The sequence below is a fragment of the Ipomoea nil genome, unplaced genomic scaffold (assembly GCF_001879475.1).
Source record: "Ipomoea nil cultivar Tokyo-kokei standard unplaced genomic scaffold, Asagao_1.1 scaffold2011, whole genome shotgun sequence".
NCBI lineage: Eukaryota > Viridiplantae > Streptophyta > Magnoliopsida > Solanales > Convolvulaceae > Ipomoea > Ipomoea nil.
Window position 1 is genome coordinate 1 of NW_017618439.1, and position 26,121 is coordinate 26,121.

General features: G+C 36.1%; 4 protein-coding genes across 4 annotated transcripts; all 4 read right to left on the reverse strand.

Annotated features, from left to right (window-relative positions):
- Positions 1-9,088: 9,088 nt before the first annotated feature.
- LOC109147515 lies at positions 9,089-10,753 on the reverse strand. Its single transcript, XM_019295120.1, has 3 exons — positions 9,844-10,753; positions 9,408-9,783; positions 9,089-9,197 (listed from the first exon to the last, which is right to left on the reverse strand). Exons 1-3 carry the CDS (start codon positions 10,751-10,753, stop codon positions 9,089-9,091), a joined length of 1,395 nt encoding a protein of 464 aa, XP_019150665.1.
- A 2,290-nt stretch (positions 10,754-13,043) lies between these two features.
- LOC109147516 lies at positions 13,044-14,636 on the reverse strand. Its single transcript, XM_019295121.1, has 4 exons — positions 14,368-14,636; positions 14,115-14,287; positions 13,408-13,484; positions 13,044-13,130 (listed from the first exon to the last, which is right to left on the reverse strand). Exons 1-4 carry the CDS (start codon positions 14,634-14,636, stop codon positions 13,044-13,046), a joined length of 606 nt encoding a protein of 201 aa, XP_019150666.1.
- Positions 14,637-17,347: 2,711 nt separating this feature from the next.
- On the reverse strand, positions 17,348-21,276 carry LOC109147518. Its single transcript, XM_019295123.1, has 11 exons — positions 20,911-21,276; positions 20,616-20,825; positions 19,864-19,956; positions 19,660-19,776; positions 19,152-19,571; positions 18,664-18,911; positions 18,374-18,574; positions 18,189-18,296; positions 18,031-18,106; positions 17,833-17,943; positions 17,348-17,505 (listed from the first exon to the last, which is right to left on the reverse strand). Exons 1-11 carry the CDS (start codon positions 21,274-21,276, stop codon positions 17,422-17,424), a joined length of 2,034 nt encoding a protein of 677 aa, XP_019150668.1. The 3' UTR covers positions 17,348-17,421.
- A 1,551-nt stretch (positions 21,277-22,827) lies between these two features.
- LOC109147517 lies at positions 22,828-24,661 on the reverse strand. Its single transcript, XM_019295122.1, has 2 exons — positions 22,903-24,661; positions 22,828-22,835 (listed from the first exon to the last, which is right to left on the reverse strand). Exons 1-2 carry the CDS (start codon positions 24,659-24,661, stop codon positions 22,828-22,830), a joined length of 1,767 nt encoding a protein of 588 aa, XP_019150667.1.
- Between the last annotated feature and the right edge of the window lie 1,460 nt (positions 24,662-26,121).

A 26,121-nucleotide genomic window follows, 5' to 3' on the forward strand; every position in this document is an offset into this window, starting at 1 on the left:
TATATATATATATATATATATATATATATATATATATATAATTTCCCATGTGCGATAAATTATCAATGTATTATTTTGGAAATTGGTGTCCTTAACCACCATGTAGCTTCATGTAATTTAACTTCTCTTGAGAGTTGGCTATATATGTCTATACCTTCATTTTTGGAAAGAGTACAGAAATTCAGAGTCTCTATAATTGATCTTAGAGTGATCTGAGAAAGATCTGAGAAGAGTCAAACAAGTACTCTAAGAGAGTTGAGATGAAATGTCTTACACTCATAAAAGTATGAGAGATGAGAAGTTAATTTTATCACAACTATATTTTTTTATGTGATCTGTAGTAAACCGGACAATATATCTTAGATAAAGTTCTCAGTTACACAACTTAACGGGGAAATTCTTGGCAGAGCAACCCGAGATTTCTGTATATCTTCTTGTATCTCATAGGTCTTAGTCAGGTATCTATGTTGCTTGTAAAGGGAGATTAAAGACTTATATAGGAAAGTGAGTACACGCATGGAGATGTCAAATGATGCAGTTTTTTGTTCTCTTATTTTTATTTTATTTTTTTTTGTGTATCTCAAAAATATTACAGAACACAAGCATTTTGTCCAACAAGAACCATATATTTTGGAGCATTGGACTAATGTGGAGTAGCTTGAAGTGGCCCAAGATACCGACCTAGGAGCGTTATGTTGTGCATCGTATGCACCATGCATGGTGGTGCATACGGATGCCAAAACGACGTCGTTTTGGCGTCTAACTTAAAAAAAAAAATCATAATTGCATAACTACACATCAATAATTTCACTACACATCCATAATTCAAACTAACTATAGAATTGCATAACTATTCAGAATTGCATAACTACTTTCAGAATTGCATAACTACACATCCAGAATTACATAACTATAATTCCAGAATTGCATAACTACACATCCATAACTTCATAACTACACCAGAATTGCATAACTACACTTCCAGAATTGCATAACTACACTTCCAGAATTTCATAACTAAAAAATCCAAAATGAATGAACTAAAAATGAATAACATAATGTTGTTGCTGGGAATCGAAACTAATTTTTTTTTTTTTAAGTAGGGCGCGCGTTTTCTGCAAAACGACGTCGTTTTTGCATCCGCATGCACCACAACATAATTTGCCACCGACCTAGGCATGCAATATGGCAAATTATACCATGGACCGGTGTCTACCTTGCATTGTAAACCCTGGTCCAAAATAACATTCAGATTCTGTATCTATAGTTGTCACAATATGTATCTGCAGTTGATAGTTTCTGTATCTGTAGCTATCATATTATGTGTGAGCAATTATCCAAAAATAACCTTCAGATTCTATATCTATAGACTATAGTTGACATATTAATATATTATGTACCTACAGTTGATAGTTTATGTACATGTAGTTATCATATTATGTGTCAACAATTATCAAATTATTTGTTTACATGTACATAAACTAGTAACTGTAAGTACATAATGTGTTAACGGAAGGTACATAATTTTTGTATCAGGGTTCACAATGCAATATGAACCCTGGTCCATAGTATAACAATCGATGCAAGAGGCTGTGTGCAAAGCCATGATAGTGACCAAGTCTACTTGCCCACAAAAAGAAAAATCCCCTCTTCTTTATGGCACCCCCACACCCTAATCCAACAGGATAGTAGAGGGGTAAATCATGATTACCCGGCGTCTTATTTGTGGTAGGACAAATATTTAATGTTTACAAGGAGCCCATATTGGGTATAACTCCTTACGGTTGCCAAGAAATGACCTAGTTTCCTTATCTCTATGAGAAAGAGGAAAGTAATTTAATTAGGAATTTACAAATTTACAAATATAGTTTAAATATAAAGTAACTAGTTGAAATTTAGGAAACATCAATTCATAATATGGAGTATTAATTACGGATAAAGTGCAAATAAATCATTCAACTATTTAGAAAATAATAATTAAGATTGAGAGGTTATGCAGGGAGGACAATGTTTGGATTTATGATGAAAAGTTGATGGAAGATATGGTGCTCAATTATTTCAAGGAAATATTCACGGAGGAAGCCAGTAGCACCCAAACTGGCAAACTTATTAATAAATATCCAGCTATTTTTAATTCTAATTTGTCTCCTTTTTTTTTTTCTTTTATTTATTTATTATTTTATTTTTTTTTGTAGGGAAATGACAATAGAGGAAGTGAAAGAACCATTATTCGAGATGGCACCTTATAAAGTTCCAGACCCAAATGGCTTCCAGCCTTCCATGGAGGGTGGTGGGAAAAGATATCACAAATATGGTGGCTAATTTTTTTTAGAACTGCAACAATGTGTGGAAGATGGAATGGCACTCTTCTAGCGCTAATTCCAAAAGTCAAGCAACCGGAGGGTGAACCAACTTCACCTAATTAGCCTTTGTAATGTCCAGTGTTGAAAAAGAAGCTAGGCACCCCCTAGGCGTTCGATTTTTTTATTTTTAATTTTAATTTTTAAAAATCGGGTTTGGCCGTCTAGACTATCTAGGTGGCCGCCTAGACTGCCTAGGCGGTCCAGCCACGGAGGAGACCGGTTTCGACGTTCCTCGACACGGTCGGGCACCGCCTAGCGCCTAGGCATGATTTTTGCAATACTGGTAATGCCAATTATGAAATTATTACAAAGGTTATAACAAATAGACTCAAGCAATTTTTGGGAGGAATTATAATAGAAGAGCAAAGTAGCTTTGTCCCCTGGTTGCCAAGTAGTGGACAATATAGTCATCTAGCAGGAAATTCTTCATTCTATGGGAACAAAAAAGGAAATGTGGGTACAATGATTTTAAAGATTGATTTAGAGAATTCCTACAACAGACTGTCTTGGAGATTTCTTATGGCCTGGAGACCCTTATTGAGGTTGGATTACCTCAACACTTGGTCAATTTAATTATGAGATGTGAAATTAATATAGACGTTTGAATTCGGAAACGTAGAAACAGACGTTGTGACACAAATATTTATAACGCAGTTTCAGGCAAGCAGCCCTAATCTGCGAGGCACTTCTCAAATTGAGAATTTGCCTAAATCCACTAAAAGCTTAATATTTAAAGTACACTTTGTTTAGGGAACGAGGATTACACAATATGATTTCCTATCAAGCTATTGAGACCTAAACACTTGAACTACTTTTCAAGGGGATTCGGGTATCTCTCTCAATTACTCTCGTGCTCACAATTAGGTGCTGAAAGCGTATCTTGATGAGTTGTGGAGCGGCTCCTTTTATAGGTCAAGAGATGAGGTATTGGTGGGATTGGGATTGCCGATCCTCTTTGGATTAGGAATATAAATCTTAAGACACGTTTGATTAAGGATTCCTTGTTTGACTAGAATTTGACAATATGTCTTATGTCAACACTCCCCCCTTTGTCAAATTTTAGCAAAAACCTTGATCCCCTTTTTTTTTTAATCTAGAGTTGACACACGTGGAGGTGTCTCCCCTAGATAAGTGGATCTCCCCCTTAATTTGTGGTGGTAAATGTTGGAGATCATTTTAGTACTTATGTCTGTTTCTCTTAGAAGAGAGTTTGCCTGTTGTTTGGTTCTCCTAGTTGTGTCTGCCAGTTAGTATCAAAAACACAGAGAATAAAGAGTGGTCTTGTTCTGCTTGTCTATCATTCTTCTAGTTGTGTCTGCTAGTTTAGCTAATTCAGTTAGCACCAAAAACACAAAAGACAAAAAGTGGTCTTTGTCTTGTTCTGCTTGTCTATCAATCTTCTGATGCACAAAAGTGGGGACAGTCAAAAGAAGGTCTGCCTGCCTACTGGTCTGCTTTTCGGTAGGCAGCACAAAATACACAACCACCCTCTTAGTAGACAACATAAAATACGTTTGTTTTCTCCTCCTTTTTTGCTAAAACTAGTTGTCTGGTTCTGGTGTTGAAACAGGTGTTTCAGCATCTCTTTCTTGGTTGTCTTCTTCTGATCCTTGATCTTGATTATCTTCATTTTCTGGTTCTTGAGAGTGATCTTGGATATCTTCTCCTGTTCCTTGCTCTTGGTTTTTTCAATTTCTTCCTTTAGTACTGCCAGCCATTCTATTATTTCAGCTTTTTCTTCCTTGATGTTCATGTGTTTTTTAGAAGATGTTTTTCTGAGGCTTCTAATTCTGTCAGTCTGCCTTCAAAGTAAGTGATCAGTGTCTTTGAGTCAAGTGGGTTATTCTTTGGGCTGTGGATTTAAGATCATTTTGGTGGTTTCCCTTTCTTAGTTTAACAGTTGTGTTGAAGTTCTTGACAGTGGTCATGGGTCCTTGAGTCTTGAGGCCTTGTTTTGCCAGGATTGAAGAAATGAGGTTTGGAAAGACTAGGGAAGTGTTGGATTTGGTGTCTTCTGCTAAATTTGTGACTTGTGTATGAATGATGGAACCCATGTTGATTTTTACTCCTTTTCCTATTTTGTATAATAGTTCTGCTAAGGTCCATTTCACTGTGGATTCATGGAGAGAGGGCATCCAGTTTGCAAGGGCTATCTTCTGTAGGATTGCATACTTGCTGGTCAGAGAAGCTGCTTTGATTTTGTTCTTTTCAAAGCTAACATTTCCTGCTGTGAGTTCCTTGGCTACTTGTTCACTGTTTAGTTCAATCTCTTGTTCAATCTCAGATGTTCCAAGGTATCTGTTGATGATGTCTGGTGTGAAGTCATAGAAATTGCCTCTTACATATACCTTTCCATACAGAGGACTGCTAGGTGTGGTGATGGTTTTTGTCATATTTGCAGTAGAACTCCTGTATAACTTGTTCATCATAAGGTTCAATATTGGTCACTGTTCCCAGGAGTTGGTTTGTGATTAGTATTTCTTGGATCTGTTCTGGATTGTCTATCTTATCTATGGGAAGCAGTTTTTGGCTGATGATTTTCCTTTCTACTATTCTTTTCCATAGGCTTACTGCTTCTTTTCTCAGAAATGTTGTACTGTGGGGTTTTGGTAGGTATGCCATGTCAGCACTAATACCTACTTTCTGTTTTCCCTTTTCCTTGCTGGACAGTTTATACCTTTTGGTGGTTGGTTCCTTCTTTTGCTTTTCTTTCTCCTTGGTAGTTAGCTGGGACTTCTTTTGGGCTCGGGTTCTTACTCTTTCATCACTATGAGTATCATTCTCTGCATTAGGTGTCCAGTCTTGTTCATCCTCTGTTTGTGTCCTTTTTGATTTCTTGGTTTTTGAGGGTTTAGGTGGGATATTTGGTTTTCGTTGAGGGGGTCCTGCCCCTATTGGAAAATCATTTGGCCTTTTGGCCCTGGGATCAGCCCCTTCATACGGGTCAGTCATCTTCCTCTTTCTAGGGTTTCTGTTGACCCGAGGAATTGAAATTGGGTTTCTTCGATTGGGGTTTGTTCATCATTTGTAGGACTGGGGGACGATTCACCTCATGATTTTGAGGGTCTTTTGTCCCTCATTATCAGTCCCCCTTGGATTTTCTTCGTCTACGGAGCTATCATAGGAGCCCAGATCAGGTTCCCAGCCTTGATTTATGGCAAACCGGAGTTGTACCACTAAATCATTTGGATCAACAATCCTATTATCCCCGAAATCAGCCGCAATGGGCATGGGCATGGGGATTTCTTCACGATCTGTAGAGAGAGATTTGGGTTACCTGGTGGGTTGCTCTGTTCTTGGGGTTCACCGAACGGTACTCTGGCTATCGGAACAGGATTCGTTGCAACATTGGGGCTTTCTTTCGACACATACCGGGTTTGAGGACTCTCCGGTGCCGGTGTAGTTTGAGGTACCCTTAGTCGTTCCTTTTCGTGGTAACTTTCCCATCCTTTGATTTCGTGTTCTTACCATGGTTCCTGTTGTGTGAAGGTTTGGGGTGAGTGAGAAGGTCACAGATGGGTGTTTGAGTGGAGTCGGGTAAGGATGATGATTTTGAAACAGGGCTTTTGTTTTGGATGGAATTCGGGTTTGGGTCTTTTTGTGACGGGCCGGTTCTGATTAGTGGATTATTTGGTGGATATGACGTTTTGATTCTGAGACAAGGCTTTTGATTTAAATGGGAATTTGGGTTTGGGCCTTTTTGTGATGGGGCGGTATGATATAACAAACATGGGCTGGTTTTGATTAGTGGGTTTATTTGGTGAATATGGCCCATGTGTTTTTGTTTGTTTGATGTGTATCATAAGATGCATAGGCCTATTTTGGCCCTAAGCTTTGTATACCGGTTTCCATCTAGTGCTTTGGTTAAAATATCTGCTAGTTGTTTTTCGGTACTTATGTGAGTAAGAATGATGATTTCATCTTCTACTAATTCCCTTATGAAGTGATGCCTGATGTCAATGTGTTTTGTCCTTGAGTGTTTGAACTGGATTTTTTGAGATATCTATTGCGCTTTTATTGTCGGCAGTGGATTGTCATGGTTGTTTGTTGTATTCCATAGTCCTCTAGCATTTGTTTCATCCAAAGTAATTGTGTGTAACAGCTGCTACAGCAATGTATTCAGCTTCTGCTGTGGATAAGGAGAAATAGAGCTTTGTTTTTTGCTGATCCATGATACTAGGTTGGTGCCTAGGAAAAAACATCCACCTGACGTGCTTTTTTCTGTCATCTATGTTACTGCCAGTCAGCATCACAATAGGCTGAGAGGTGTTGATTGGTATCAAAAGAATACCATATTCCTAGGTCAGATGTCCCTTTAACGTATTTAATGATTCTTTTGACTGCTTTTAAGTGTTGGCTCGGTTGGGTTAGCTTGGTATCTTGCACAGATCCCTATTGCAAAGCTTAGATCTGGTCTGCTAGCGGTTAAATATAGCAATCCTCCTATCGTGCTTCGATATAGGGTTTGTTCAATTGGTTTTCCTTCTGAATCTCTTGATATTCTTTCTGTTGTTGGAGCAGGTGTTCTGACAACTTTGCTTTCTTCTAGGCCAAACCTTTTGACTAAATTCTTGGCATATTTGCTTTGTGATATGAAGATTCCAAGACCATTGTCTTGTTGTCTGATTTGTAGGCCAAGAAAGTAATTTAATTCTCCTACCATGCTCATCTCAAATTCTCCTTCCATGATTGTAATGAACTGGTCTTTGTAGGTTTTGAGTGATGATCCAAAACCTATGTCATCTACGTATATTTGGGCGATGACAATGTTTTTGCCCATAGTGTTTGACAACAAGGTTTTATCCACACTTCCTCTCTTGTAGCCCTTTTTAATTAGAAAGTCAGTGAGTCGTTCATACCAGGCACGTGGTGCTTGTTTTAGGCCGTATAAGGCTTTATTCAGTTTAAACACATTTTGTGGATAGTGAGGGTCTTCAAATCCTTTTGGTTGTGCACATAGACTTCTTCCTTTAAGTATCCGTTCAAGAAGGTGTTTTTTACGTCCATTTGGTATAATTTTATCTTGAGGATGCATGCTATTGGCTATGAGAAGTCTGATTGACTCTATTCTGGCTACTGGGGCGAAAGTTTCCTCAAAATCTGTTCCTTCTACTTGGGTGTATCCTTGTGCTACTGACGGGCTTTGTTTCGTATGATGTTTCCTAGCTCATCTGTTTTATTTTTGTAAATCCATTTTGTCCCTATAATATTGGCATGTTCTGGTTTAGGTACTAACTCCCAAACATTGTGTCTTTCAAATTGTTGTAATTCCTCTTGCATGGCTTCCATCCAGAATTCATCTTTTAGGGCTTGCGTGATGTTTTTGGGTTCAATTTTCGAGGTGTAGCAGTAGTCATAGTCTCCTTCTTCCATTTTTTGATAGTCTCGTTTCTTTCCTCTAGTCCTGATTCCTTCATTTAGTCCTCCTATGATGTTCTCTATTGGATGATTTTTTCTGTACCCTGGTTTCATCAGTGGTGTGGATTTCTTCTTTTTCTTCAAGGTCTACAGCTTCTTCTTTTTCTAATGTTTCCGGTTCTGATTTCTGGATGTGTGGTGTTGGAACTGCTGTTTCAACACCAGTTATCTCTTCATCATTTTTTAGGAGATCTTCTGTTGTGTCATTGACCACAACATTGATAGACTCCATGACAGTGTTTGTCCTAAGGTTATATACTCGGTATGCCGGCTGTTTGAGGAGTACCATAGGAAGATTCCTTCATCTCTTTTGATATCAAACTTTCCCAATGGTTCTCTATCTTTTAGAATATAACATTTGCTTCCAAACACATGTGTGTGTTTTAAATTCGGTGTTCTTCCTTTCCAGATTTGATATGGTGTCATGTTGATTTCTTTTCGAATGAATACTAGGTTTATCAAGTAGCATGCTGTGTTAACTGCTTCTGCCCAGAATCTTGATGGAAGTCTTTTGTGATTTAAGAGGACTCTTGCCATTTCTTGGATGGTTCGATTCTTTCGTTCAACTACCCCATTTTGTTGTGGTGTTTTTGGTGCGGAGAACTCATGATGAATTCCATTTTCTGTGCAGTATTCTTTGAATTTTGTATTCTCGAACTCTCTTCCATAATCACTTCTTAGGCGAATAATTTTTCCTATTTTTCCCTCTTTTTCATTTTGAATTTTGATAATGAGGGTTTTGAATGTTGCAAATGCTTCAGATTTTTCTCTAAGGAAGTTTACCCATGTGAATCTTGAGTAGTCATCAACTGTTACATAGACATATCTTTTTCCCCCTATGCTTTCTGTCTGAGTTGGTCCAAACAGGTCCATGTGTAGTAGTTCTAGAATTCTAGAAGTATATATTCCTGAGGTCTTTTTATGGGCTGTTCGGGTTATTTTGTTTTCAAGGCATGCATCACATTTTTTGTTATCATCTATGTTAAGTGTTGGAACTCCTCGATAGGCTCCCTTCTTTAAACCCTTTTTCATGTCATGAAAGTTTATGTGACCCATTCGTTGGTGCCATAGCTGTGTTTGATTGACGGTTGTCTGTAGGCAAGATAGATCACCATCCCATGTGTAGCATTTATTTGTGGATTTTCTTCCGATCATAACACATTCATGATTATGATTGAGAACATTGCAACTATCTTTTGTGAATTCCACTTTAAGTTCATCTTCACATAGTTGACTTATACTAATCAGGTTTGCTTTTAACCCTTGTACTAGGAAGACTTTTGACAGTTTTGGCAGTCCATGTACACTCAGGATTCCATTTGCAACAATTTTTCCTTTTCTCCATCTCCAAAGGTAACATATCCTTCATCTTTATAGTGTATGTTCTCTAAATTCTCGGGATTTCCAGTCATATGTCTGGAACATCCACTGTCAAAATACCATATATCTTGCTCTTTGTTTGTTTTGGAAGTGTATGCAACATTTTGGTCTTTTCTTACCCAGATTTTCTTGCTGTTATTTCTGTTGTGTGGTGGCCATGCCCTGCTGTTTTGTCTGTAGTAATGGTCGTTTTGTCTTTTGTAGCAATGTGCTTTGATGTGTCCTAGTTTGTGACAATAGTAGCACCTTATTCTTCTTCGATGTCGGAAGTGCTGTTGCGACACTTCCTGTATTTCAGGTTGGTTATTCTCATTGGTGTCCGTGCTTGGAGTCTCGGGTCTTTCGGTAAGCTCCTTAACTTCTTGTAGCAGTTTTGTTTCTCTGTTCTTGAGGTCAAGGAGTTCGTTCTGGGCTTCTTTGTATTGTTTCTCTATTCGTTCCTTTTCATTCTTTAAATAGTGATTATCTTCCATGAGTTCCAGATTTTTCTTGATGATTTGCTCCCATTTGGCATTTAGTTGAGTGTATGCCTCTAGTAACTCTTGCATGTCATCACTATTGTTGTCTTCATGACTAGCAGTGAATGCTACGAAGTTCGTGTTGTTATCATCTTCTTCACTATCTGAGTCATCGCTCAGAGTTGTTATATATGTTTTATTTTTCCTTTTCAAGTATGTAGCACATTCTGATTGAATGTATCCAAAGCCTTTGCATTCATAGCATTGTATTCCTTCAGTAATTGCATTATCTCTTTTCCTTGGATTGGATGGTTTCTGATTTGTAGAATTTACTTGGTTGTTTGAGAAACTTTTATTCCTGGATTTGTTGAACTTCTTGAGAACTCGGTTAAAGTTCTTTGTTAGTAGTGCAATTGACTGTTCCATGGTTTCTGAATCAGTTTCTGAGTTCTCTTCTTGTTTGGATTGTAATGCTATTCCTTTACCATTGTTTTTCTGACCTTGTAGCATCTCCAGTTCATAGGTTTGAAGATTTCCTATTAAGTCACTTAGTCTGTATGTATTCAGATCTTTATGTTCTTGAATAGCGGTGACCTTCATTTGGAATCTTCCGGGTAGTGAGCGTAGAACCTTTTTGACGACCCTATGTTCGAGTATAGGTTCGCCTAGGTTGAATGCATCTCCGGATATACTTAAGACTCTGGCACTGAATTGGGTGATGCTTTCTTCCTCTCCCATTTTCAGGTTTTCAAATTCGGTTTGTATCATCTGAAGCTTAGATTGTCTTACAGTTGTGTTTCCCTCATGATGATCGCACAATATACTCCACGCAATTTTGGCTATGCGTGTTGATGCAATTAGTTTAAAAGTATCTTCGCTTACTGCTCCATATATTGCATTCATAGCCTTTGAGTTGAAATCATATTCAGTTTTCTCTTCTTCGCTCCAATTAGTTCTAGGTTTTGCATTCCCTTTATCATCAACTGGAGTTTTCCATTCGTTTTCTATTGCATTCCAGACGCCTTCTCCTTGTGCTAGAATGTATATCTGCATTCGAGCTTTCCAGTAGGAGAAGTTTGTGCCAAGTAGAGCCGGGGGTCTATTGTTTGAAAGACCTTCTCTTGGGAACTCCATTTGGATCCTGCTGGTAACTTGAGCAGACCCGCTCTGATACCAATTGAAATTAATATAGACGTTTGAATTCGGAGACGTTGAAACAGACGTTGTGACACAAATATTTATAACGCAGTTTCAGGCAAGCAGCCCTAATCTGCGAGGCACTTCTCAAATTGAGAATTTGCCTAAATCCACTAAAAGCTTAATATTTAAAGTACACTTTGTTTAGGGAACGGGGATTACACAATATGATTTCCTATCAAGCTATTGAGACCTAAACACTTGAACTACTTTTCAAGGGGATTCGGGTATCTCTCTCAATTACTCTCGTGCTCACAATTAGGTGCTGAAAGCGTATCTTGATGAGTTGTGGAGCGGCTCCTTTTATAGGTCAAGAGATGAGGTATTGGTGGGATTGGGATTGCCGATCCTCTTTGGATTAGGAATATAAATCTTAAGACACGTTTGATTAAGGATTCCTTGTTTGACTAGAATTTGACAATATGTCTTATGTCAACAAGATGTGTTGAAACTCCAAAACTTGGAATCCTGTGGAAAGGAAAGCAGCTGGACTGGATTGTACAAACTCGTGGCATCCATTAGACTAGGCGACGCAATGTCACCTTATCTTTTTGTTCTTTGCATTAAAAGGTTATGTCACATGATCAAAGTTGAAGTTGCTGCCAAAAGATGGAAAGCTGTAAAACTATCCAGGTATGGCTTGGAACTCTCCCATCTTTTATTTGCTTATGTGATATGGTTTTAACTACAGAGGCTATTGAGGAGCAAATCGGAGTTATTAAATCTTGTATTGAGAAATTTGAAGCTATATCTGGGCAGCGGGCCAGTCTCCAAAAATCACAAATTTTATTCTCTAGGAATGTTAATCGTGAGACTGTTGATAGAATTACTCAGGCTGCTAGAATTGGAAGGGTTGACAACTTAGGATGCTATTTGGGTGTTCCTTCCCTACATGGACATATCACTAACTCTTTGTTCACTCCCCTCATGGAAACAGTGGAGAGTAGATTGGAAGGTGGAAAGGGAAGCATCTTACGCTAGCTGGGAGGAGAGTTCTTGCTCAGAGTGTCTTAAACACAATCTCGTACTATGCTATGCAAACCATGTTCCTTACTAAAGGAGTTTGCAACAGTAATGCAACCTAGAAGTCATGGTGGGCTTGGAATTCGTATACTAAAGGACATGAACTTGGCGTTTCTAGCCAAGATGGGGTGGTGTCTGTTAGAAGGGCATAATCAACTCTGGGCTAGAACGATTACTTCAAAATACATGCAGGATAAGAACATTAAACTAGGAGTGGCTTGGAAGCATGAAGCATCCAACATATGGATGGGGATTTGCGCGACTGCACTAGTTCTTAAACAAGGAGTCAAGAAAATTGTAAGATCAGGTTGTGCTACTCTTTTTTGGCACGATAGATGGCTTGGGGATAATGGTGAGACAATACATAAAGAGGTGTTGGAAGGAGCCCAAAGTGAAATTGCTCAAACTGTGGCTAGCTACTGGATTCCGAGAGAAGGTTGGGATTGGCGCAAACTGGAAAGGAAAGTCTCAGATGATATGAAACAAAAATTGGAAAGCTATAACTTGGATAATCACGAGCCAAAAAAGATGGAATCTATTGGGACCGAGCACTACTACAAAAAAAGATATCCACTACACCCATAAAATGCTTTCCGCTACACCTGTACAGGTGTAGCGAAATCCAGTGTCGCTGAAAGCACTGGATTTCCGCTACACCCGTAGAAGGTGTAGCGGAAAGCTTTTTTAATTTTTTTAATATAGACTTTCCGCGGCACCCTTTAGTCTTAGGGTGCCGCGAAAAGTATTATATTATTTTTTTAATAATTGATTTCCGCGGCACCCGCGCAAGGTGACGCGGAAACAATTTTATTTTTTTTATATATTACTTTCCGCTACACCCTTTACGGAGAGGGTGTAGCGGAAATTTAATTTTTTTTTTTAATTTTATCCCAATTTTGATTATTACCCATTATTTGCTCAAAACCGGTACAGAATTTATTTTCAAATTCATCCAAAAAAATACAAAATTAATTACAAAAAATTAAACTATCTATTCACAATGATTTTCAAACCAACTCTAATAAATATGAACATAAACATAACTATATATATACTCCACAATTAATAATCAACACAATAAAACACTACAATATACTTATCAACACATTTAAAATTGAAATCAAGATATACATGCAATTGTTTAACGTAACAAAACATAAACATAAGTTAATAATAATAAAGATACTGTTTAAACGAAATAAAGTTACACGCACTCTTTACTAAAGTAATGTGCCCACAACTCACGAACTTCATCTATTTCATTAATAGAGTAGGGTGCATCTTCAAATACCTGCAAAAATATTTTAATTAATCAAATTAGTTAACATGCATGTTAATTGATAAATATTAATTTAAATATACACATTGTTGTATTTAAATTACTTACCTCAACTAGACAATTAAGCTTGGAATGCTTAGTAACAATCTCGTACGTACATGTATCGCATTACATAATATCCATATTCAGAACCTCCAGGTTGTTGTGGACACTACAAAATAGATATATATATTCATATTAAGATCATATCAAAATAAATAAAAATAAAGGTTAAATTTCATATTAAAACTTTAACTTTAACTTCATACTCTGCATTCTTTCCAATGAATCGTTCTAGTGCTTCGTGCAGGAACAGATCGAAATGACCTATATTAATAATAAACATTTATATCAATTTATAAATTTATAAATAACATAATAACATTTAATATACATATATTGATTTTTTACTTGCATATTCACATAAATTTTGACTTCAAGGTCGCGTTGCACACTTTTCAAAGGATCAAACACATACACCGTTTTTTAGGGTGTGCTAATCACGATAAGTATCCAATGATTACTACATGTACAAAGCATATATATATATATATATATATATATATATATATATATATATATATATATATATATATATATATATATATTTATATTCAAATTCTAATATCAAACCATTCAAATAAAGTTATTAAGTTATATAAATTAATAAAGTAAAAGAATTAACTCCAGTTGTGGGCTCACTAGCCACATTGTGCCCAACAGAAACACTAGGAAACATGCTATGATTAGAGTTTAAAATTGAAATGGGCCCAACCAACACTAACATTGTTAACAAACCCACTCTCAGCAATATTAATTCCTATAACACTACTAACATTATGGGAAGACAAGAAAGGTCCAGTAACAGCATCCGAATTAATCCCACTAGATGCAACAGGCCAAGAACCCAAAATGGAATTAATTGGAATAAATTAGCTAGTAAAGTAAAAGACTTACTTTGGTGATATGGTGCCAATATGAATTGCTGATCCTTGTGTTCGTCCATGACATGAATTAGATATGATGTAACGGCATTAGAATTTAAGTTAATCATATCGGCAGAAATTTGTGTTGGACACGCAAACCCAATTGATGTCACTCCATGCTGCTTACAGAACTTATTCAAAAACCTAAAAAATAACAAATAAGAAATTTTAATAAACTTTAAAAAACAAATGTATATAAAACACATGAACAATTTAAAACTTACATCATAAACACTTGTATAATTGAGACATCGAGCCAATTCATTGTCAACAAATCCTGTATATCCTCAATCATCACATAAATACCATTCACATGTGCATGATGGAAGATTGTCAAATCTATATCGAAATCAATGCACTCTTTCTCAACAGGGAGTGATGACAACGCTTTGACAAGCCCCTTGCAGTGTGTCCCCAAAAGCAAATAGACATTTTCACCAACAATTGGGGGTCTTTTAGCAGTAGCAGATTGCTCAACACTTTGATCCTTCATTTCCTTATTTTGTCTTTTGTGAGCTTATTTTGACATTTTCCTACCAATAATAGACAATAATTGAAAGAATGCATTCAGAGAGAAAATATAGCACTAATTGCCAATCATCACAACAGACAAAGCACAACATTTGAATATAGCAAAATTGTTTATAAAACAAATAGAAGTTTCACAACTAGAATGCATACCTCATCTAAAACAACTAAATGAGTAGGCCATTGTGCGTTAGTCCAAAGTACATCTCCCAAAGTCTTATACTGCGATGTTTGCACGGGGATATTATATCCGTCTGCACCATCACTCACATCATCGACCATCACTTTGACATGGTTGGGTAAAAGTGTCTCATTTTGCACTATTGTTATCTCATTTGTACTTGGGTAAACCGTACCCTTTGCAACTAAAATTGGCTTACCATCAAGACCACATAGGTAGAGGTTACACTTTTTCCGGCTCTCTCTCTCTCTCTCTCTCTCTCTCTCTCTATATATATATATATATATATATATATATATATATATATATATATATATATATATATATATATATATATATATATATATATATATATAAATATATGTTAGGTTTAAATTTACAAGAAAATAACATTTTGATTATAAAATCATTTTTAATATTACCTCAATTGTGGTTACTGGATATACATCAACTGAATGACAGCTGCTTCGGGCCGGAGGTTGATCACAAGGCGCATACGCACTTTGAGGAGTGCCAATTGAAACTCCTTGTGGAAATTGGTGTGTGGCTGACATGTTTTTCATCAATATATTGAGTTGTTGAGTGAGCATTTCAATCTTGGGTTGCACCTCCAACAATGTGTTTTGCCTGACCTTTTCCATTATCTGTTGGACATCATCAGTAGAGTATGAACTTTGAGTGGCCCGTTTTTGCTCTGGTTTACCAAATACTTGTCGGATGGTAGAGTATGAACCAACTCCTCTTACCGAACCCGAACCCCGTTTATCCTCTGGTTTACCAAGAGCTACAGACAATATGTCATGATGTCTGTTCGGTTGAAATGTCCCTTGACTAATCTCATCACATTTTTCTATCTGTTCCAATCAATTAGATAAAGACAAGTGTCAGTATTTTTATGAATATTATATATTCGTATAACAATTTTTTAAAAATAATACTTACAATTTTTCCAAACACCTCCTGTGTTTTCTCATTCGGAATGTAATAACTTCCATTTGCTGACTTCTTAGTTCTTGCCCGTAACCAGTCAAAACTACGATCATTGGACAATAATGACGAGCTAATAGAAGCACAAGAAGATTGTGAAGATAGAGGGTCTGATATCCTCCACTCTGATTGTTTGCCCGCATATCCCGCAGAACCTAAGAAGTGTGGATGCACATTACATTCCTGCCTTTGCTTTGCCTTCATACTTTTCTCCTATAATTCCAATCATATGTTAATATTAATAAAACAATTGTACTAAAAAACTTGAACTACTTATAATAAAATGAAATAAACATACCTTGAACGCACTACAAGAAAAATGCACATAGACAACGGTTAATAACCGTTGTCGTAGGGGTAAAACTTCTGTTGTTGAAGCCGGTGTTGTTGTAGGTCACGCGCATAGACAACGGTTTTTAACCGTTGTCTTTTCTAGAAACGACAACGGTTTTTCAACCGTTGTCTATTAAGTGTTGTTGAAACCAGTGTTGTTAAAAGTCACGCACATAGACAACGGTTTTAAACCGTTGTCATTTCTAGAAACGACAACGGTTTTCTAACCGTTGTCTATTAAGTGTTGTTGAAACCGGTGTTGTTAAAAGTCACGCACATAGACAACGGTTAAAAACCGTTGTCTTTTCTTGAAACGACAACGGTTTTCGAACCGTTGTCTATTAGGTGTTGTTGAAACCGGTGTTGTTAAAAGTCATGCACATAGACAACGGTTAAAAACCGTTGTCTTTTCTTGAGACGACAACGGTTTTCGAACCGTTGTCTATTAAGTGTTGTTGAAACCGGTGTTGTTAAAAGTCATACACATAGACAACGGTTTTTAACCGTTGTCTTTTTTAGAAACGACAACGGTTTTCGAACCGTTGTCTATTCAATGTTGTTGAAACCGGTGTTGTTAAAAGTCATACACATAGACAACGGTTTTTAACCGTTGTCTTTTCTTGTAAAGACAACGGTTTTCGAACCGTTGTCTATTAAGTGTTGTTGAAACCGGTGTTGTTAAAAGTCACACACATAGACAACGGTTATAAACCGTTGTCATTTCTATCAACGACAACGGTTTTTGACCCGTTGTCTATTCAATGTTTTTGAAACCGGTGTTGTTAAAAGTGATGCACATAGACAACGGTTTTGTAACTGTTGTCTTTTCTTTAAAAGACAACAGTTATAAACTGTTGTCTATTGTGTGTTGTTGAAATCGCTGTTGTTAAAAGTCACGCAGATAAACTGTTGTCTTTTGTAGAAAAGACAACAGTTTCAAATTGTTGTCTATTGTAAAATAGACAACGATTTTTAACCGTTGTCTCAACGGTTTTTAACCTGCTTAAATTTTAATCATATACCAAAAAACAATTTATCCATTCACCATGGCCAACTGTAGTTACATAATTTTGCACAAGCTAAGGTTCAAAATAACAAGTGTAAATACTTCCATGACCAATTCTCATCGAATCAAATATCATCCAAGTCATAATAATACAAAAAACAATTCGACGAAGTCATCATAATACTACAACAAACAATTCCACGAAGTCTAAAAGATCACAACGTTCTAATGATCAAATCATACCTACTGTATATAACTTGATATAATATCGGCCCATTCAGAACGCACCAGATCAATAACCGCTTTGTCATATTCAACTTGTTGGAACTACATGTAAAAAGTGAGTAAATAAATTAGTAATTGCAATGAAATTCGAAATAAGTTAGGAGTAATTTTCAAGAACCAATATACGGTAATAGAGTTTTAGCAGTTCTAAAGGCAAGAGCTTTTGTATTTTCTCTAATCTCTCCACTTTAAACTTTGTGAATAAAATGATCAAATTAAAAACTAAAAAGCATTCATTCAATAGACATCAACAATAAATGGAGTACTCAAAATTATACTGGCAACAAGAATCTCAAATGCATCATATTTCCACTTTGAAACATTGAAATCAAAATAATTTTAAACACGAATTAGAAATTGAATTATTACCAGTGCTTGAACAGAATCTTTATCATCAATGTCCGGCATGTTCTCAATTAAAGTCTTCAGGTAAGCCATGACATAGAAACCGCATTGGTTACTATCCGGCTGACGAGGAGCCTACAAATGTTAAATAAGATTTGCATGTGCATTACAATTTAACATATACAAACACTTATATCTAATTAGTTACAAATATTAAATTACCTTGACAATTTCCCAAGCAGTTTTACTTCGTCCTTTCTTTCCATTCCCAGAGGCCGCATGAACCATTTTAATAGCCCTTCAAATATATTGTTGATTATTCAGATTATGTGATAATCATACTGATATAAATCGAAAGAAATAACAAAAAAAAAACTTACATTTCTACAACATGTTTCCAATCATCATCGCGAATGCGATGACTAAGAGGGTCCCACAAATAAACAATATCCTTACTGACGTTGATAACTGTCAGAATCCAATGGAAACTATACAGAAACACAAAATTATATTACATCAATAGAAAATAATATGCAATGGAAAGTATAATTGTAATCATTCTTACCCTACATTACATGGCACCAAAAGTGATGCACTACTTGGATTGTCAATTAGTCTGTCTGCTAAAGCTCGTGCCCTACTTTCCAACTGTTTGTCTAGGAAATTTTTATCTGTTCTTGTCGTTGGCACATGACCTACATGACATGGCTGCATAAATCTGAATTTTTCAAGCTTGTTGTCTTCCATCATCTTTTTATACAAATACCTAACATTGGAATGGAAACTGAATTAGAATAACAAAGCATAGAAGTGATAAGTATATATAATTGACTCGAAATATATATTAAATCATACCATATGTACACAGCAATACATGTGTACGATATTGGCATCAATTGACAAAACGGAGTCACATCTTCGTCGTGCACATATAGAGTACATTCTTCCCCGAAGACATTTTCATCTAGCACTATTTTTAAACTCTCTCCATTCCCAAGTGCACGCTTGTAATAACAGTATAGTAGCCATAATGACTTAGGCATACTTGAGGAGTTCAACTCAAGCTTTTTGACTTCCTTGCTCGGTTTCTTCTTACATTGTTTCTAATTTGCAAAATATACACATATTAGGTAAATAAATAAATATACTAACCAAGACATGTGAATTATATACATGCACAAATTAACATCTCCTACAGTTTATATGAAAAATGCAAAACATTTGAAAATTGAGAGGATGAAGCAAATCTGCAAAACATTTGACAGAGGCACCAATACGTAGATAGTAATTTTTGCCTAATAAACTAAGTAAAATGTAAACTTCAGTAAAGAGGGAATATTTACCTCCAAGACATCTTCTTTGTCAATAAACTGCAGCTCATCATCATCATCTTCGAAATCCAATTTTTGTTTCATAAAACCAATTTCTTCTTCACTCAGCTTCATCGCACCCTTTGCATCCTTTGCAGTACAACTCCCTTTTTCTTCAATCGGAGATGATTTAAAGGCAACATTTTGAAGGACCAAATTTTCTAACTTTGCAACTCTGTCTTCTACTGTTGCTTGTCGTCTTAGAAGGACATTTTTCTCATGGTTAGGAAGCATCCCTTTACCCAATCTGAAATATGTTGAGGGATTGACATGTCCACCTATAGCCCTCACCCGACCTCCATGCTCCTTAGATTCAAGAGCCTGTGTCAGGATGTCCTCATTTGGTCCTTGAAGTTGCAACAAACCATCTTGCTTTTGCTGAATATATTCATCCTGTAATTCATGACAAATGACCATGATAACCACAATCTTTCGAAATACATAAAGAGGAAAATACCAGTAAATTAAAGGTTTTGCTTACAATCTTTGTAAATTTTGTCTTCAAAACATCTCCTTCTATTTCTCCTTGCTTACTAGTTCTCCCTTTCTTCCAAAGTATAGCTCTATTCACTTCGTCATCATCACACAATTCTGTTGACTACAGCCAAGAAGATTTATCAATGTCAAACTAAGGGTGAAAATGAGTTTAAGTTATTAGTGAAAGTGAATAGAGATAAATACTTACAATTTCACTAGCAAGACGCGCATATCCTTTACGAGCAAGCCTATGTGGATAAAGGTTTTGCTTTCTTCGTACCTTTTGCTGCTCGCTTAGTTTCTAAGACAAACATGATCAAAACTTGACATTATATTTCTAAGACAAAGATGATGCTTCATGCTTGAAAAGTGAAAACAGACATGATAAAAACAGAAATGAGGAAAAGGGGGAACACTTCATCTTTTTTGATTTCTTAACTGAACTCATTAATTGGTAATATTACAATAAATCTTAATTGTTATACGGTTTGGAACAACCTGAATACATAAATGCTAAACTAATATATATATATATAAATATATATATATATATATATATATATATATATATATATATATATATATATATATATATATATATATATATATATATATATATATATTCTAATTGAATATGCCTCATAGGTGGGGGATTTAATTTTTTAGTTATTTTCCAGAGGACAGATGGCCAAAGCATAATCTTAATGACTAAGCATCACAACAAATCATATTACTGCAATTACACAGGACAGTCAGAAATCATGTGGCATCAAACATGGGTGTGGTTTCTGCAAGTTTGTGTACTGTATAGAGCTAAATTGTTCAATGGGATAAGTTGCTATTTTTGTTAAACACACTTTGCAAGATGAATACCTGTGCAAAAGCTTGTGGTGGGCATTTGAACTTTTTAAATTAAATTGATATATACACATATAGATAGACTTCTAGTTTTGAGGTTACCTTGAAGTCTTCGGACATGCGGCTAATCACAAATTGACTCCATTCATCTCCCATAATACCATATCCTGGGGGTGGTTTGTGCAAGTTTTCTTCATCATTCAGTCTCTTCCAAATAAAGTTATTTGTGAGTTGTGTTTTATATTGCCGCCATTTGTCATTTGCTGAACTCAAGCAAGGTTTCTTGAATATTGCCGGAACTCTGAAGCTCAACTACATAGATAAAATTTTGTGAGAATTAAACGACTAATGTGTTAAATATCACAAATACTAAGTAAACGAATTAGATTTTCCTTACATTAACAGCGTCCCATATCTTGTCTTTAATATCCTGTGGCACATGTTTCCATGTCTTAAAATTCAACTTCACCTTTTCTCTTGCAAGGACACCAATGTAACTTTGTAGTTCTGCAGCACTATCTCCAATTGGTTGTCCTAGTTCATTGAATTGTACGTCTTTCTTCAGTCCTTGTGCCCTTTGCATAGCAAGCTTATGCATTTGGGTACGACCTCGTGTGCTCCTCGTTGACTGGGTTTCTTGAGAACCCGACATGTTTTCTTCCTCATCTACCTGAACCTCTTTTCCATTATGTTCTTCGTCACCATGTACTTCTTGTCCCTTTTGTTCCTGCTGTACAATTTTTTTCTTTCTTCGACCAGCCATAGACCCCGCAAACCTAATAAGCACAAAAACATAAAAACAAAATTATTAGAAATGTTCGAATTCATTTTCAGAAGTTGGGAGCCAAAAAAATTAAGGAATTAAACATAAGAAACATGTAAGAGCACATACAAAGTCATATTTAAAATATGAGGTTTGAAAAGTAATTATACACTAGAAACTTGCTACGAGTTCCTATTCTCAACCCATGTCCCATCACAATCTTCTCGAATGCATGGTGGTTCACTCTCATCTTTAACGTCAACATCTGGCATCCCTTTCGTAAAGCATTGATGATGGATTATTGGTTCATCCATTTCATTCCCATCTTGATATTCAAAGTAATCCCGACTAGGAGTTGCGAGCACGACAGACCATATAGGATCTTGAGGGTCTTGAATATAAAATACTTGCTTGGCTTGACTCCCTAAGATAAAAGAATCAGATTTGAATCCAATCCTATCGAGGTTTACTAATTTGAAACCAAGATCATCTACTTTAATACCATTGTTATTCTCAACCCAATTGCATTTGAACACAGGAACTCGAAAGGTATGGTAATCAAGCTCCCATATTTCATCAATAACTCCATAAAATACCATATCTGACTCAATGGGGTTCTTATCCTTTGCACTAGAAACTTGCATTATATTTGCAACTAAGCTTACGCCTGAGTTCTGGACAGCTCGCAAATTATCACGATCTTTGGTATGAAAAGTAACTCCTTCAATTAAATAACCAGAGTACTTTAACACTTGGTTCCGAGGACCATGTGCCAACCATTTTAGTCTTTCTGATATTTCATGGGTGGAATCATTTATTGCTCTTCCAACCTTAAAAATGAAAGCACTTTAAAATTAGTATATGATAATAAAACCAGTGACTTTTATTTTTTGTACTAGTCATAGTTATACAACTTACACGATCACGTAACCAATTAATAAATGTGCGGTTATGCTCATCAAGTAGCCCCTTCTCTGTCCTAACTTTACCGCGCAATGTAGCCTTCAAATGTGCCTTGTGTTCCCTAACAAACGATATTTGACCAAAGTCAATTAACCACTACAATATAAACAATATATTGGAAGTTTTATAAGACTTGGAAAAATTACTTGGCATATTGGTCTATTTCTACATCATTTGCCAAAATATAACGATGTGATTGCTCCCACTCCTCTTGGCTAATGGATTGCACTTGAGCACCTGATAAAGGCCGAGTTCGCACCACTTCTTGAAATGTTGATGGGATCCCAACTGTTTGTACATTAGTCAAATACTCTGAGCAAAATTCTATAGCTTCTTCAGAAATATAACACTCGGCTATACAACCTTCTGGTCGATTGCGATTTCGCACATAACCTTTCAAGATTTTCATATATCTTTCAAATGGGTACATCCATCTATACCACACTGGTCCACACAATTTGACCTCTCTCACAAGATGAACAGTTAAGTGAACCATTATATCAAAAAATGAAGGAGGAAAGTACTTTTCAAGCAAACACAGCGTTGTCACAATCTCATCTTGTAGCGCATCTAACTTTGAGGAATCTATCACTTTGCTACATATGACATTAAAGAAGAAGCACAACCGAGTGATAGCATACCTTACATGTTTGGGTAACACACCTCGAATAGCAACTGGAAGCAACTGTTGCATGAAAGTGTGACAATCGTGAGATTTAAGACCAACAAGTTTCAACTCCTTCACATTGACAAGGTTTCTCACATTAGATGAATAGCCTGATGGGACTTTCATATGTAACAAAGAGTTACAAACTTTCTTTTTCTCATCTTTGCTTAGGGTATAGCAAGCAGGTGGCAAAAACGTTCTCTTCTCCCCTTGTTTTGGTGCCAACTCCATTCTCACATTCATTTCCACAAGGTCTAGTCGAGCAGCTACCCCATCTTTGGTTTTTCCTGGGATGTCAAGTAATGTGCCAATAATACTTTCACACACATTTTTCTCAATGTGCATGACATCAAAAACATGCCGAACATGCAAATGCTTCCAATACTCAAGCTCAAAGAAAATTGATTTCTTTTTCCAACATGATTCACTAATTTTTCTTTTAGCATTTAGCTTGCCACTGTTTTTTCCCCAACTACAATTGATCCCCTCAACTGTTTTCAGAACATCATGGCCACTCAATGGTTTGGGTGCTAAGTCGAATTCTTGCTTACCATCAAATGCCTTCTTTTGCCTTCGATAAGGATGAGTTTTACATAAAAATCTTCTATGTCCTGTGAATGCCATTTTCTTACTATGCTTCAACCTCTTGGCATATGTATTCTCACCACAGATAGGACATGCATGATATCCTTTGACAGTGCAACCTGATAAGTTCCCATATGCTGGGAAATCATTGATCGTCCATAGTAAAACAGCTTTAAGGACGAATTTTTCTTGTCGGTATGCATCATATGCTTCTATACCTTCTTCCCACAACACTTTTAAATCGTCAATCAAAGGTGCCAAATAAACATCAATGTCATTCCCGGGTTGTTTAGGACCAGAAATCAACAAACTGAGCATCATGAATTTTCGCTTCATGCACATCCAAGGAGGAAGATTGTATGTAATCATGATGACTGGCCAACAACTATATGTAGAACTCATTACACTATGGGGATTTATCCCGTCTGCAGATAAAGCCAATCTAAGATTTCTTGGCTCATTAGCAAAATCTGGCCACATTTCATCTACTGTTCTCCAACAAGGTGCATCAGCTGGATGACGCAAGTAACCATCACAAACTTTATTATCACTATGCCAAGTTAACTCCTTAGATATATCCTTGCTCCTAAACATTCTTTGAAATCTTGGTATCGGTGGAAAGTACCATAACACCTTTGCAGGAACTCCTATGGATATCTTAGAATTCTTGCCTATCTTCCACCTTGAAGTTCCACAAGTAGGGCAATTAGTACAATTTGCATTCTCCTTACGATATAAGATACAGTCATTGGGACACGCGTGTATTTTCTCGTAGTCCATTCCCAATGCAACCAAGCTTCTCTTTGCCTCATATAAAGAAGAAGGCAGTACGTTGTCAGTTGGAAGCATTTTTGCAAACAAATCCAGAAGGTCCGTAAAACTTGCATCGCTCCAACTATATTTTGCCTTCAAGTTATATAACTTCACTACCGCTGATAGTTTTGTAAACGTAGTACATCCAACGTATAGCGGTTTCTCTGCATCTTCTAGTAATTTACTAAATTTGTTGGGATCCTCAACGTATTCGTCATAAGCAGCATTTACCATATCTATAGGATTTTCATCAACACGATTATGCTCTTCTCCCCTAATTAGACCGCCATCATCTATTGAGTTGTTTAACGTAGCCTTCTCCCCGTGCCATATCCATGACACATACGTTCCATCCATTCCATTACGGTACAAGTGTGCCCTTATAGTATCAAGAGGTTGCTTCCTTAGGTTGCCACATATTGCACATGGGCATGATATTGAATTAGGATCAACGGCATTTTTTTTAGCAAATTGTAAAAAAGATTCTACTCCAACCTCATATTCATAACATAATCTATCTTTTGACATCCATTCTTTGTCCATTGTTTATTTATACACCAATGCTACAAAACAGTCAAGTGACAAGAAAAATAAATTCATATCGCTTAAAAATTATACAATTAGTAGTAACTACCAAAACAAAAACCACATACTTATTTGGTACCTGCTGCATGCATCGGTCATATATTGCCAAAACAAAAACTTATTAAATGAATATAATTATACAATTAGTAGTAACTAGCAAAACAAAAACCACATACTTAAAATACTAACTAACTAACTAACTAACTATATATATATATATATATATATATATATATATATATATATATATATATATGTACACACACACACTAACAGTATACTATATATATGTGTGATGAAATATATATATGTTTTATAATTAATGTTGACACGGAATATATATTCTATACTAACAGTATAAAATATATATACTAATTAGTGTTGTTAGAGTATATATATATACTATACTGTTAGTGTATTTTTTTGGTGAGGATACTGTTGCAGGTTCTAGAACAAATAGGGCTGCTAGAAAAAGTAACGAGAATGGAAGTGATAGGAAGAATCTGAGGGGAGGTATAAATGGAGCAAGGAGTAGTAAGGTTTGAGAGAGGTCTGACATGGTGGAATGGCAAAAGAGAGAGATATAAATACCACCATACATATTACAGACTTAAGAATACAATAACTTCATTAATACCTTGAAGTAAATCTGCATAAGTATACTCTATTTCATTCAACTGCAATGTGTAGTCAAAGGCTCAAGTACTCATATAACTACAAATTTACTTTCAACCACATGTGAATCCTTTCACAACAGATTAGGCAGAATAAATGATAACACTTGAATTCATTAAAAAGTATCAATCATAACCTTAATGTGGCAGTTACCTCAGAACAAATTAAGCAATATAATTATGCAAAAAACTAAGATTTCCTAGTGCCAATATCACATAGAATAGTTTGATTACCTCAACCTCAATAATAAACATGCCATGACAAACTCTAACCATTAAAAAATATAACTGACCTATTGGAGCACTGGGTAACTGTCCGTCCTTCAAGGGAAGCAGCAACAACCTGCCAATTACTCTCACCAAAAGCTTCCACAGCAGCTCTCAGTGTATTATCCTCCTCCTCAGTCTTCCTAGTTCAACCATCTGTAGAATGTTACAAACTAATTACATCAATTTCTATTACTCAAACAGTCAACAGAAGGATCAAATACTACAAGCTTCCTCAATTATGTACAAGGACTTTGTTCTGCACTCCCACTGCTTTTATGTGGCTATATC

Bases quoted from the DNA above. Each gene is read 5' to 3' on its own strand.
- LOC109147515 (XM_019295120.1), bottom strand. From the start codon at position 10,753: ATGGAGTTCCCAAGAGAAGGTCTTTCAAACAATAGACCCCCGGCTCTA. The intron at 9,784-9,843 runs GTGCTACATACT...GCGATGACTCAG, and splicing joins TGGATACATTCAATCAGAAT to ATAGTGAAGAAGATGATAAC. The intron at 9,198-9,407 runs GTGCTACTATTG...TGGATGTTCCAG, and splicing joins CGACATCGAAGAAGAATAAG to ACATATGACTGGAAATCCCG.
- LOC109147516 (XM_019295121.1), bottom strand. From the start codon at position 14,636: ATGAAGGATCAAAGTGTTGAGCAATCTGCTACTGCTAAAAGACCCCCA. The intron at 14,288-14,367 runs GTAAGTTTTAAA...GTTATTTTTTAG, and splicing joins ATTATACAAGTGTTTATGAT to GTTTTTGAATAAGTTCTGTA. The intron at 13,485-14,114 runs GTAAGTCTTTTA...TTATTAATATAG, and splicing joins ATTGGCACCATATCACCAAA to GTCATTTCGATCTGTTCCTG.
- LOC109147518 (XM_019295123.1), bottom strand. From the start codon at position 21,276: ATGGCTGGTCGAAGAAAGAAAAAAATTGTACAGCAGGAACAAAAGGGA. The intron at 18,575-18,663 runs GTATGATTTAAT...TTCCAATGTTAG, and splicing joins TGTATTGCTGTGTACATATG to GTATTTGTATAAAAAGATGA. The intron at 17,506-17,832 runs GTAATAATTCAA...TTTTACATGTAG, and splicing joins AAGATTCTGTTCAAGCACTG to TTCCAACAAGTTGAATATGA.
- LOC109147517 (XM_019295122.1), bottom strand. From the start codon at position 24,661: ATGGATGGAACGTATGTGTCATGGATATGGCACGGGGAGAAGGCTACG.